Source organism: Triturus cristatus, chromosome 6 (genome assembly GCF_964204655.1).
Source record: "Triturus cristatus chromosome 6, aTriCri1.1, whole genome shotgun sequence".
NCBI classification, from domain to species: domain Eukaryota; kingdom Metazoa; phylum Chordata; class Amphibia; order Caudata; family Salamandridae; genus Triturus; species Triturus cristatus.
Window position 1 is genome coordinate 1820171318 of NC_140589.1, and position 13923 is coordinate 1820185240.

Sequence of the window (13923 nt, forward strand, 5' to 3'; positions counted from 1 at the left end):
CCAACAGAGCCATTTCCGTACTCAAATTAGGGCGGAACCCAGATTGGGATGGGTGCAGAAGATTATTGGTTTCGAGAAAACCCGACAAGATGCCATGCACATGTTTTTCTGTGATCTTCGCCAGAGCCGGAAGAAGAGAAATAGGCCTGTAATTGGCCAGGACCTCAGTATCCAAACCGGGCTTTTTCAGGAGGGGGATCACCATCGCCCTTTTCCAGGTGCGTGGGACACTCCCTTCCCTCAAAGAGGCATTAATAAGAGGATTAACCAGTGGATTCACCACCGCTGCCATCCTAGCCAAAAATTTGGCAGGGCAGGGGTCTAACGGTGAGCCTGATTTCAGGCCAGCCAGCAGCAGCAGGGACGCATCACTGGAAACAGATGGAAAAACCGATAGTGCAGCGGCAAATATGGGCGGTGGAACGCAACCGGCCCTAGGGCCGCAACACCCCTCCTTCGGCCTGTCCAAGAAAGAAGCCTAAATCGCCTTAATCTTGTCAGTAAAGAAACTGGCCAGATCACGCGCCCACAGGTCAGGTGAGACTGATAGGGGTAGGTTGGAACTGGGGGTCGTGAACTCCTTCACAACCGTGAAGATCTCCTTACAGGAGTTCCCCGACTCCTCAATCCTCCTAGCGAGATAATCCTTCTTAGCACACAGGATATCCCGATGATACGCCTTCATAGCCAGCCTATAGGTGGATTTGGCCTTCTCGTCATACTGACGGCGCCAGGCCCGTTCGGCAACCTTACATTGGCTGCGCGCCAATCGCAACCCCTCCGTAAACCACGGCGTATATTCAGTTTTGTGGTCGTCTGCTGACTATCCTCAACCCTGGTAATGACCTAGACTGACTGAGCCAGCCCACTAAGGTCATGTATCCCAGGGCCATCCTAAATGTACTGTGATGTGAGCTACTATGACATACAGCACACCATTGAGAACGTCTGAAGGCTAAACTACTTGTGCATCATTGTACAGACACTTTTACAGCCAGGCCCATTGACTTGATGCATACAGTCCATAGAGCCTCGTACCACAGTATAGACACCATCCTAACATTAAGCTCATAATGAAAGGGCTGGCATGTGTGTCACTGAGAGCTTCCTTTCTGGCAATATGTGGACATGTTAACTACTTAATCAGATATCATACTATGTCAGATTGAGTTTGTATTATATGTACTGCCATCAAAGAACACACCTTTTTGCCTTATGTGGTGGCACTGTTACAGAGATGACAGTCAACCTACCATTGCATTTTTTGTATGATTGGATTGAATGTAAAAAAGCTGGTGAATCACATATCAAAATATCTTCAGAAGTAACCAACTATATGCACTGTTAATGTGTCACATGTGCAATAATCCTGTATAGTGCAAGCGTGACTTATGGAAAAGTGACAACAGCCCTGTGGGAGTAAGCGGACTGTCATAAGTAAATGACACATATTGACAATGTGGTCAATGGAAAGAAGTATCAGGTCAGAGGGTTACCTCAGACACAATTCCCTAATGTAGTCCATGTAAAATCAATCAGGGCTACCATTGTTTCAGAAAACTCATTTTGGGAACATCCAAGGATCTGCAGGTCTACAGGGAGATTACTCTGCATCATCTGGATTGCCACAGTAACTCTGCCTTAGCCTGGGCCATAGTCCAGACTGTCCAAAACTCATTGTCAGGCCATGATCTCTCCAGGCTGAACATGCTGATCCCACCTGAACATCACATTTCCACCAATTCAGTACATAAAAGTAAATCTTCTGCCTATCAAATACGTGAAGACAAGGATGCGTGGCACTCTGAAGGGGTCTATGAGATATAGATAGGTCTCAGACAACAGTTTGGTGAAGCGTAATATGGGCTGGGTGTAGGAGAGTAGGATCTGCTTCACATGGGTACCCCCACTTTTTGCTGGTGTTTCACTGTTTTTCGACCTTAGTCTGGCTGTGGCCCTGCTAACCAGGACCAAAGCCTAGCTGCTTCCTCTCTAAAATGGATTGTATGTACATTAGGTACATATCTAATTGGATTCTGGAGTGCCTTATAAGCCCCTAGTATATGGTATACTATGTACCTAGGGCATAGGTACCTCAGAGGCCTACCAGGGGCTGAAGCAAGTATTATGCAACCCCTGGGAAGCACTCCAAAATGGTACCACAGGTATGCTACTGCAGCCTGGGAAAGGGTGTGCTTGCACCCCTTACTGTGGTATAGGCTACCTATATCACTATCATTGCACACACATATAAAACCTATAAGTCACTCCTATGGCAGGCCTTAACAATCCTGAAGGCAGAGTGCTTTATTTTTATGTGAGAGGGTGCCCCTGCATGAGCAGAGCCCCTCTGTAGCGTTCGGAGTATCTCATCTGATGCTGTTTGTGGTGCAGCCTGACCATATACTCTTAAGTGCATTATAACCTCGCGGTAAGTACTAACTATGGGATGGCTGCACGGAATAATGTCGTGTTTGGTGTCAAACGCTTTGGAATACTACCCCCGCCGCCAGTTCTGGCGGCGGGGGTAGCATTCCACCCTTCTAGAGGGAGAGACATGTTCACACTGGTTTAACTCGGTAGGACTTTCTAGAGTCCTGGCATCACAAAATGGATGCCTCTGCCACAGACACGGGTCTGGCCTCCTGCTGCTGACTGAAACTCCGGCAGGGGAGGCCTGGACAATAGGTTTCCTGTCCTAGGGAGGTGTAACCACCTCCCCAGACAGGCAGATGTGTATTGGGGCTGGGCGGGAGCACTCGCTGGTGCTTTGAAGTCCTGCACTGGGGGCACACTTGGTGTCCCTGTGCTTAGTCCAGTTCAAACCGGTTGCAGGGGCTACCTGCCCCTGCTCTGGCACAAAACTGGACAAAGGAAATGGGTGTAACCACCCCTCTTTCCAAACCCTCCCATAGGTGGGTCCCTAGAGTATGTCCAACACCCACACTTAGTATAAGTATGGGAACCCAGTCCTTGCCACTTTAGATTACCCTGGACGAAACTCTGCAACATATACCCTGGACCTTTGACGTTCTACTTTACTAGAATACTGAAGAAATCTCCCTTGGGGTCAAGGAGCTACTCCGCAGGCACCAAAGAAGCAACTGACCGGTCTGCATCGCTGAAGCTCCCGCCGGATGCCGAAATGTTTGCATCACCAGAGGTGGATGTCCAGAATTCCCCGAGGCTACCCTGAGTCCACAGCAAAGCTGAGGCCCGTGGCTATCATGGGTGACGTGGAACCGTGACCCCTGGACACCGTGAACTTTTGCAGCAACACTATCTTCTGGGACGTCCTCGAGTCCAAAAGGGTTTGGTCCTGACTCGATTCTAAGTGTCCCTAATCTTTAAATTTCCAACCGCGACATTGCCCATAGAAGCTAACGGGAAAACATGGTTGCGTTTACACACTTCATACAGTCCCCGTGGGTCCCCTGTGTCACTACCTTGGGTGGTTCCTTGGGGTTCCAGCGATTCTACAGGCTTTAGGCCTTGTGTCTAGTTCAGTCGTGGTTCTTATACTACTTTATTGGTATATGGTTTTGTACGCCCCTAGGGCCCAAACGTGTTTTTGTGCTATTACTGTTGATTGCTAACTTGTAAATTAAGTACTTCGAACTCCAGTCTCATAAAGAGACTAGAGGGGTGTGTTTTATCCTAAATACATATATTTTGAATATATACCTGGCGTGGTTGTCCTTTCATTTGATCATTCAAGAGATTATAGACTGGTAAAACAAGCTGCTTTACATTCCTTCAAGACTTAGCCTGAAGGCTGCTCTCCATAGCTACCAAGGGGATAGCTTTCATTAAAGGTTGTCTTTAACCTATCACCATAAGGGGTTGTTTGGACTGATACAGGGTGCCCACTAGAACTAGTGGAAAACATATATCAGGTTACCTTCTCACACTGGGTGAGATGTGAAACGGTACACATAGCTAACATCATCCTCAACTGTGTCTTACAGTATACAGACTAAGCTCATGCTGTAAAGCCTATACATTTCTTTGCACATATACCATGATCTATTTCTGAAAAATATCATAGGTCCCATGAAATGTATACATTCATAGATAAGTGCATGCAACACAAGTAGGATATAGGGCTTGGCACACATTACAATACTGATGTTCTCTCAACAAAGTACAGTTCCCCATAATCCATTACATGATTGTCCTATGTAGGTACCCCACAATTTCACAGAAAATAATCTGTTTTCACTCTGGGACTCGGAGGCACATCGTAGCCTATGGGAATTGAAATGATGAAGTTGAACAGAGTAAAAAATGTATTTGAGATCGTTACCTGTTCCTCTGGTGAGCCATAGAGCTGACCATACAGGGGAAGGACATCTCCAACTAGGGTCTCCAGATCCTCAGAAGAGAAGGGACAGTCCCTCTCACATGCTTGGCCTGGCAGCATTGCTCCCAGAGGTGGCAAACAACATTTCAAGTGGAGGAGGTTTTGATAGTAGAAGTGTCAGTAGACAAGTGAGTTTATTTTTCAAACTGCGGCATACATGTAAGCCACATATGAGGCCATCAGTGTAGATGCACACAGCCACTGGACTGCGACTGTCACAATCACCAATATTAGCCTATGGCTGTGTCTGCCATTGAGGCAACTGCCCACCGTATGGATGGCTTCCCCTGGCGGCGGTCGTTCCAAATGTACTGTATGTGAGGTCAGGAATCCGCCATTTTAGCGGTTGGAACAACAGTATTGGTGACTGTTAAGTGCATCATCACCACTACAAATGAGGGCTAACATATTTAAATGTGAAAAACTCCATTCCAAAGTAATGTCCAATCCAAAACTCATCTGTGTAGTGCATTACTGAGCATAAAGGCAAAATTTGCACGGGGCACTGTACACTGTGGCTGACATTTTTTATCATAAAATTTCATGAAAAACTCATTATTGTGCAAAATTTACATTTCAGAATTGATGAAGTGGACATTTCTGTTACAGACACAAGTGAAGGCCGCAACAGGAATTATTGGTGGATTTGAACAGTAGACAATGATTATGTGAATTATGTGTAATGCTTCTTAAAGCAGTATGTTTTGTCACATGACCTTTTGGCTTACATTCATATATGTTACTCTCGACACTGTGGCCAATGTTTACATTTTTTTTCACTCCTTACATAGGTACCCTTGGAGAGGAAGGAGAAGATAGCCTCCAATGTACCATCTGTTTCCAGACCTTTAGACCATGAAAGAAAGAAATGTTATTAATTGAATTTGATTAAGCAAACAATACATGATTTATGTGATCAGTTGAAGCCTGACCTCCTTCCTCAAATCACTTGTGTAAAAATTTCAGTATTGCATTTTCTGGCCACAGGTCCCTATATGGTCGGATGTCACATCAAATACTCAGTGGTGTAGTACAAGACGTGCTTTCAGCAAGAATGAGACACATAAACAGCTACATCCAGTTCCCTAGACGTAAGGCTTTAGCCAATGTGAAGGAGAATTTCCATAGATTTAATCTCATCCCACATGTGGTTAGATTCATTAGTGCCAACCATATTGCCTTAGTACCACCTGAAGCAAGGGAACAAGTTTACCGTAACAGGAAGCACTTCCATTCTGCTTGTTGTCTGCTTACCAAATTTGTACATCTCAGACGTCTGTGCCCGGTTCCCAGGATTTGCATATGATTCCTTCAAATTGTGGTGCAGTACCATACCCCAGCTGATGTCACAACTACTATGGGAGAGGGCCTGGCTTGTTGGTAAGCTTGATCTGTCCTAACTTTGTATGGGTAATGTCAGGCAGTGTAATAACTTATTGTTGGACTTCTGTCTCCTTTCCATCTAGAAGACTCAGCGTATCCCAACCCAACTACGCCAAGAGAAGTCAGCTTCAGTGAGGCCCATGGAAGGACACGGAGGCCAGTGGCATGGGCTTATGGGGTCCTGAAGGCCAGTTTCAGATGTCTGGACAAGACTGGGGAGCCCTCCTTCACGCACCCAGGAAGGTGTGTCAAATCACCGTGGCCTGCTGCATGCTCTACAACATTGCCCTGTGACAGAACATCCCTTATATCGCAGAAGATGAAGACAATGAAGATCCACCAGATGAGGATCCTGAAATGCCAAATGATGATCATATGGTGAAGAGGAAGGAGCTGACTTGTGTCAAGATATCAGTGAAGTATGGTGTGAGATGTCATGACTATGACTATTATAGCAACCCTTGTGATGATGGGATTAGGATGTTAATGAAAAATACTGGGAATATAAAGCTCAGGCAAAATCCGGTGAAAGGTGTTTGTTTTATTAGTGTAGCTTTGTTGAGCTCAGAATTTTGTTTTTCTCTCTAGGAGTTGACTATGTGAATTGTGTCTTGTACATAGTTTCATAGCTAATCTCTGTGTTTTGGTCTGTTTTAGATACCTTCACCATGGCATATTCATTTGGAGATTTCAGATTTGTGACATTAGCAGGTATATATTGCAGCTCGGACATACGAGGTTGACAAAATAGGAAAAGCTTCCACCTGTCCGCAACAGTCAAGAGTCTGGGGGTTATGAGAGATTCTTAGCTGACTTTATCAGCCCAGATTTCATCAGTGTTATCCTCCTGCTCATAAAAGTTGAAAATCCAGTGTGAGATTTTTCCTTTGCTGTCAATGGACTGAAAGCAAGCAGCAGCTCGACCCGCATTGGGTCTCATTTAGACCACACAAATACTTTGGGGTCCAGAACATTGCAGCATGGCTAACTTTTTGGTGTCCCCATGGTACCCATCATCCTTCTAAACTCAATGAGGACACATCTGAATATCATAAAGTGCATGTATGTGGTCTATCTGAGACTGGTAAGTAACGGCACCCAGGTAAATCGGTGCTCACCTCACATTTGTCTCGGACTTGCGTGAGATTAAAGAAGAGTTTTTATGGATGTGTGTGTGTGTGTGAGTGCGTGTGTATATATATATATATATATATCCAAAAACGATCACCCATTCAAAGCAATCCAAGGACACAGCGGGGTACTTGTCGGGAAGCCTTTATTCACAGGTAACAGCTAGGCATAATGCATTTCGGCATATCGCCTTCCTCAGATGCCGCTCGTTTACCTAGGTTCCACCTTCTCCCACTTTTGAATTTGCTGTGGCACTCCCATTGGAGGGAGATCAGCGGGACCCTGTTTCTCAGGGCCACTGCAGTCCATGCCATGACTACAGGTCCCAGAATGCACGTTGGTGGTAAGTACAGCAGCAGGATCTCTTTCGCTACAGTGAGCGCTGAAAAATTGCCTAGTAAAAAGTGGGGCCGTGTAGCAGCTGGTGTCCCCTTTAAAATACAGTGTTAAGGCATCCCTTGAGTCCCCAACGCCTCAACCTCAATACACGAAACAAGCCGGGCCGTGAAGAGAGTGTAATCATCCCTCTTCCCCGTGCAGTCACGGGCTGCATTGACAGCGGCCACTTGCCAGGCCCGTTCTTGAGGTGGTCCTGGGGGAATTCAATACCTTGAATTAATAATATAATGTATATATATATATAGATATTATTCACCAATTTCCTGGAAGGAATTAAACAACGCACTCACTGGATTTTGCAAGCTTCAATGGGTTTAATTTCAGGCAGACCGGTTTCAGCATTACCGCCTTTTTCAATGCCTCTGGATATTTTTCAATCACATTGCCCCCATTTAAATATCCATGTGTGCTTCCCCATTGGTTGTGAGAAGCAATGTCAGTGATGACGGACAATAGTAATAGCAGTTCTATCCGTTTTTGTTTGTTTGTTTTTGTTTGTTTTTGGGGCAATGTGATTGAAAAATATCCAGAGGCATTGAAAAAGGCGTAATGCTGAAACCGGTCTGCCTGAAATTAAACCCATTGAAGCATGCAAAATCCAGTGAGTGCGTTGTTTAATTCCTTTCAGGAAATTGGTGAATAATATTTTGCGTGAAAGCCACTTTCACGACAACGGCACCCGCCCGTGAGCTGTTCGGCAGTAAGTGGCATTTGATGGGGAATATATATAGATATATCTATCTATCTATAAGGGTCCTCACCCACAGGTACCACCTGTGGCTTGCTTCATAATTGGACCCTCTCTCACACACATAGGGTGTGTGATTGGACTTGCCGCATTTGTAAGCGGAGTTCTGTGATAACTTTGAGTGAAGGCAGGGGATCTTGGTGAGTTGAAATAACCTCGGAAACCTAAAAAATTATTTAATGGCGTAGGTTTAGGGGCTAGATTAAAAGTATAAAAAGTGACACTATATTAGGATATAATGGTCCCAAGTGTCTAAATCGGTCGACATGTTTCAGCCACAAACTGCCCTGAAAGGTCAATTGTCTTTCTTCAGGACCTGTGTTTTCCCTGCTAGTTATAACAAACAGCCTATTGGCATGTACAAATCGCATCGTGTTTTTTAAAAAGCATCCACATTTACATATCGACCACACACTGAGGATCTTTTCTTTGTATGGTCAACTGCTGAAACGAGAGAAATTCATAATCAAATTTGGGCCTCCTTAAATTTGTAATGTGCACCCTTAATTTTGTGCCTAAGAAGTGCTAAATGGTTGTTGGGTTGTATACAGTGACATTTCTTAGTATTAATACACATGATCGACAGACAATATATTAAAAACATCAGACAGACAGTTGCGTTTTACATCTGGATCACAAAAAATGGCAAAATAGAGTATAGGGGTTGAAAACGTGGTTGTTCACAGATTAAGAACAGGTGCCTAGGGATACCAGCTAGACAGTGCTCAGCACCAGGACACCCATGGATAAAAGTGCGCTTTAAAAGCCTTATTAACATACCTTGTCTAGGTCAATTTACCGACATCATGGGGAAATTTCAGGGATGGACCATCCCTATAGTCACACACTAGGGGGAATGGACACTTCATTATTTAGATCGATATTCTAACTCACAATTTAGATGCCCTCTCTTTCTCTCCCTCTTGCTAGTAATGTCTTATTCTCTTCATCTCCCTTTCTCTACTTTTTATATCCATCTCTCTTTTAATCTTTCTTCCTCCTTCTCTCTTTTCTTAGTGTCTGTCACTCTTGCTCTCTCTGTCTCTATATCCTTCTCACCCCTCTCTATTTCTCGCTTCTTCTTTTCTCTCTTCCCCCTACTCTCTTCCTGGTCTTCTCTTGGATTATCTCTTGTGGTTTGGAATGGTTTCTAACCCTCAGATAAGTGTTGTTGGCATTAGGTAGGTGGAGCAGGTAAGCACTCTTTGCATATAATGCACTGGGAGGAGTAATTTTCTCCAACCCTTCTTAAACAGTGTTTAACAGTGAGTAGGTTCAGAGATACCTTCTGGCCACGAAGAAACACACAATCCACAGGAACTCAGAAGGCAAAAGAACTAATCAACTTTTCCAAGGGAACATTCACAGGTTAGTATTTCACCATATATTTACTCTTAACTTTGGCACTGTTACTTCTTTTGTTCTTTGTCAAACAAACTCACATACCAAGTTTGCTGCAGGCAAATAATGATCCCATCTAAGAAGGATGGGAGTCCAGAGCCCATCAGAGGTCTGAATGAGTTTTGATTTTCTTGTATTCATCCTAAATATACAAGTCATCCATTGGTTTCTTCCACTAAAGAGTCAAGACCTGCGAAGCGGCTGTCTGGACAGCACGACAGTGGTGACGGACACTTCAGCTCGATCAGGTGAGGTGTGGTCTGCTCTATGTCGACTCATATTCTGCCCCAAAATGAGGAATGGGAATGGCTGCAGCTGGCTGCATTGGTCCATCGAGGATTTAGTATTCTTTTAGGGTGGAAAATATTGTGGATGTGTGGATAGACCGACAAGTAAAGTTGAGAAGATACCAGCAGCGAGGCCGGGTTAGAAAGAAAATGGTAGAAGGCCGAGCATCACATTGAAGGCAGAGGAGAGAAGAGTCTTTACAGCACGGAGAGAAGCCGCAATGCTGGGATCCGGAGCATGTCTTCCGCAAGGAGGCTCCAAGCTGGATGGAGATCATCACTAACCCGGGTTTCGCATTGGCCCAACTCTTTTTAATGCTCTGTTCACTGTTATTCTCAACCTTATCTAGACATAGGAATTCACACTGGATGCTGGATGATTCCAGTACAAATCCTGTACTAGACACTGCACACCCACCTCTGCTCCCTGGTGAGAGAGTGTCTTATGCATGGCTGGACTGGAGCCACAGCACCACGGTGAACAGCAGCAGCATGCCTGCCTTGGTGATCTGCTTTCGCCTTGTGCAAAATAGTGTAGCAAATTTGGTTGCTCTGCTGCATTGCATGAAAAATGTATAAATCTGCCTCTGTGAAATGGGGCACGGCCTGAGGCTGCAGCAGACTAGTCAGTGAGGAGCCAGAGTTCAGCTCCTCCCATGCAACCAGGGTCATCATAAGGATGTGGTGAGAGACCAACATGCAGAATCTTTTGAATGTGCGGTGACTGGACCTTCTCACTAAGGTTCCGGTGTGTGAGCAGCAGTAGGGATGCCCCCCTATACCTTCCCGGTGTCCAGCAGTTGGTGGAGTGCATTTGAGCCAATCGGAGACCCTTGGAGAGATCTATTCCACAAAGGGTATCACTGGAGAAGAGGCAGTCTTGAAATACAGGGTGAGAGAATGTGGCTGTCTGTAGCTTGCATTGGGATACATTTCACAATTTAATGTAAGGGGAGGTTTGAGATGTGGATGATTATTTCAGGGGCTCTCAGTAAAGTCAGATATGAAATTATCTTCTGGAGCAGTGGTTATTCTTTGAAAAGGGGGAACTTGGGGGATAATGAAGTTGTGTGAACCTATAAATAAAGGACCTTCTCCTTTTACAAAAGATATTTCTGCATCGCGTGAATGGATGCATGGGTGAGTGACTGATCCGGTGAGCAAGCGGTGAGTGGATGAGAGCGAGAGAGTGAGCCTGCAAGTGAGTGCATGTGTAGTCCTATGCATGAGTTTGCAGAATGCATCTTTCCTCATGATCAATAAAGCATGATTTCTGCTTCCATCCAGGCTCCTGTTGGTAGTCTCTGCTCAGGGCCTGCCAGGGGGAGTCGAGGGTTCATCTCCACCGCTCTGGGAGCAGGTGTCCCTCGCTGGGAGTAGAGATGAACGTCCAAGAGCGCCCCCCTTTTCAAAGGCTCCCTCCACACCAGTCCCAAGCACCTGAATGAGCACCCTGTTCCACTTCTACTTCTTACCCCTGAGCCTCCTCGCTGCCTGGGAATCCTCACGCAAGCCCATCCTATTGGTCGAATTGTGAGCAGGGATGAAGGGTCCTAGCCCCCTCCGGTTAGTCTACCAGTGAGGATGCATTTTAAACTCTACCTCTCACTACTTTCAGCTACTGCATCCTTCTTACTTCCTCACAGTAGCAGCTGGTCTCGCGGCAGAGTGGCGGGCGGGGGAGGGGTATGGGGTTTGCAGGGATGAAGGGTCCTAGCCCCCTCCGGTTAGTCTACCAGTGAAGATGCATTTTAAACTCTACCTCTCACTACTTTCAGCTACTGCATCCTTCTTACTTCCTCACGGTAGCAGCTGGTCTCGCGGCAGAGTGGCGGGCGGGGGAGGGGTATGGGGTTGCAGGGGGGCAGACAGCAAAATAAACAAACTAAAAAGAAAATAACTTACCTGTTCCTCGCTGGTCGCCGCTCTTCTCCTCCATGCCTGCGAATTCCCCTACAAGCCCTTCCTATTGGCTGGCTCGTCTGCAGGGATCTTTTAATGTTTATATCACATCTATGTCCTACCCCCCTCTGGTTCATCTAGCAGTGAGGGTGCATCCTTCCGTATCCTATTCACGCATTCGTCGTGCTGCCCTGTGCAGCGCTCACTGCTGAATATTCCCTGAGCCCTCGTGGCCATGGCCGAGACTTGTACGTCACGTCTAGTGTATTTGCTTTTGCACATCACCCTGACATCGTCTGGTCCTGCCAGGTATGTAAAACTATTCATAAATATATAAATACATTAATAACATAAAGTATACATTAAGGAACTGTGAGGTGTTTCCCACCTGTGGGGGCCAGGACGTCCCCCCTCTGGAATTGGCAGAAAATAGTACGAGGAGAAGAAATACCCGCCCTGCTGCCGAAGAGACCGTGTTAAAACCCGCCTGCCTCTTTAAACAAGCCGGGACTCGGGAGAAGATAAGACAAACTAACCAGGAGAGCCGAGCGAGAGGAAGACGGAAGAAGAGGAACATGGAAGGGGGATAAAAAAAATGCAGAGGGAGAGAAGACGGCGGACCCCGCACACAAAGGGGAGAGGGGGACTGGATCTCAGGAGGAACGACTGCAGCGAGGGGAGATGCAATCGACGGGGGTCTGCGACATCACCTGGGAGGCAGACGACGACCGTCCTCCCCGAGGAGAAGAACGAGACACGGACGCTGGGCCTGGAGAGTGGTGGTTGACCCCAGAGGACACTGGCTGATGGCCCTGACCCAGGAGAGTTGCGGCTAAGCGGGGTGAGTGACAAAAGCAGCATCTGAGCGGGAGGAGTGAGGGGACATCCCTGGCTTCTCGCGCTGCGTGAAAGGTGGTTGTGAACAGTAAACTCTTAGTGAAAATAAGAATTCACTGCACAGGTCTAAGTGCTTACGGCAGAAGAAGGCAAAATCGTAAAGGAAAACCCCAGGAAAGGAACCGAAAAGGAGAAAAGGAAAGGAAAAGGTTCTTTCCCTTAGACTTTCTTCTCGAACGACCCTTATTCTTTGTAATTCAAATATTTTTGTTTCTCTTTCACCTTTGGGCACTCTTTTACTCTTGGCTCCATAGTTTTTTAACCATTAAGAAAACAAAACAAGAAAAAAGAAAAGAGAAAAACGGATAATAAAACCTGCAGAGCAGGAAAAGGCAACCCGGGTGATCACTGCTGGTGATGGGGAGGGTCACTAGTAAAAATGTAAAACCCATACTTGCCCCTCGTCTACTTCTTCTTGTGTTTCTTCTCTCTGAACCTCCAGGGGCCTCCACGGATGCTGGAAAAATCTGGAAGAGAAATGAAAGAAGCCTTTTCGTAACCCTAGAGGAGTTCCCATCGGACTAGATACATTTACACAAGTCATAAAAATCAATCAAGAAGCGCTATTGAGCCTTCAAAGCCGCCTCCGCGCATTTACTTCCGACCCAGTCTTCAAAAACCCCACAGGACTGCAACTTAAGCATTCACAAGAGAACATCACACGGGGAAGCTCCGGGTGACCTGAAACACATGGCATCAAACATAATTATGGCCTGATTAATCAGACCTTAAGTTGGCAGAAGATGGGTTTTATTTTTGTCATTTATATATATATATGTCCTATGTAGAAAATTCAAGTTATTTCTGGTTCAGCCTCCATCCCTGTAGATATTGCCCCAGCCTGCGGATATTTAAGTGCTGCTAAAAGGTTTTATGTTACAGATTTGGGGGTTTATTTATGAGAGCCTTGTGTCACTTTTGTTATGTTTATGGCACTTATATCGCACAATGCACTCCTCATAGCAGAGGCTTTAGCTCTTAAAATGGAGGCATAATAATTATTTTGTGCCCTTTTAAAGATCTCTTTATCCTATGGGCTGTTGTTTACGTTCTATCTTCTTGCAATGTTGCCTTTTCAGTTTTAGAGGTTCTGGAAACCAGGGCTTAGAGGGGGTTTTTATTTCCTTCTCTGAAATGGCAAGGGGTGGCAAGTTGTTCAACAACTTTATTGATCCAACATTTACAGCTGCCTAATGCCTCCTCAATTTCCCCCAGCAACTCGGGGGTTGACATGGCTTGCTCCTTTTTAAAATTCCAGGGGCCAATCGAATTGAAGGCTTCCCCCCCCTGACTATTGTCCCTAGTAGCCTGCACCGGCTTATTCCGCATTTGCCAAGCAAACTTGATCAGATAATGATTGTTAGAAATGGGATTTCTGGTTGGCTGAGGCTTGCGCCAAAGCCAGGCAGAAA

At 45.8% G+C, this 13923-nt stretch overlaps 1 protein-coding gene across 2 annotated transcripts in view; it reads left to right on the forward strand.

Moving 5' to 3' along the window:
- Positions 1-11768: 11768 nt before the first annotated feature.
- LOC146822089 (fucolectin-like) overlaps positions 11769-13923 on the forward strand; it is a 98977-nt gene continuing 96822 nt past the window's right edge. Inside the window, exon 1 of one of the 2 annotated variants that reach the window (XM_085613184.1) lies at positions 11769-11923. In XM_085613184.1, the coding sequence (XP_085469310.1) occupies positions 11850-11923 (74 nt within the window). In that variant the 5' untranslated portion in view covers positions 11769-11849. Of the gene's footprint in view, positions 11924-12137; positions 12456-13923 lie in introns of those variants that run through there. The other variant, XM_085613185.1, reaches the window with a different exon arrangement.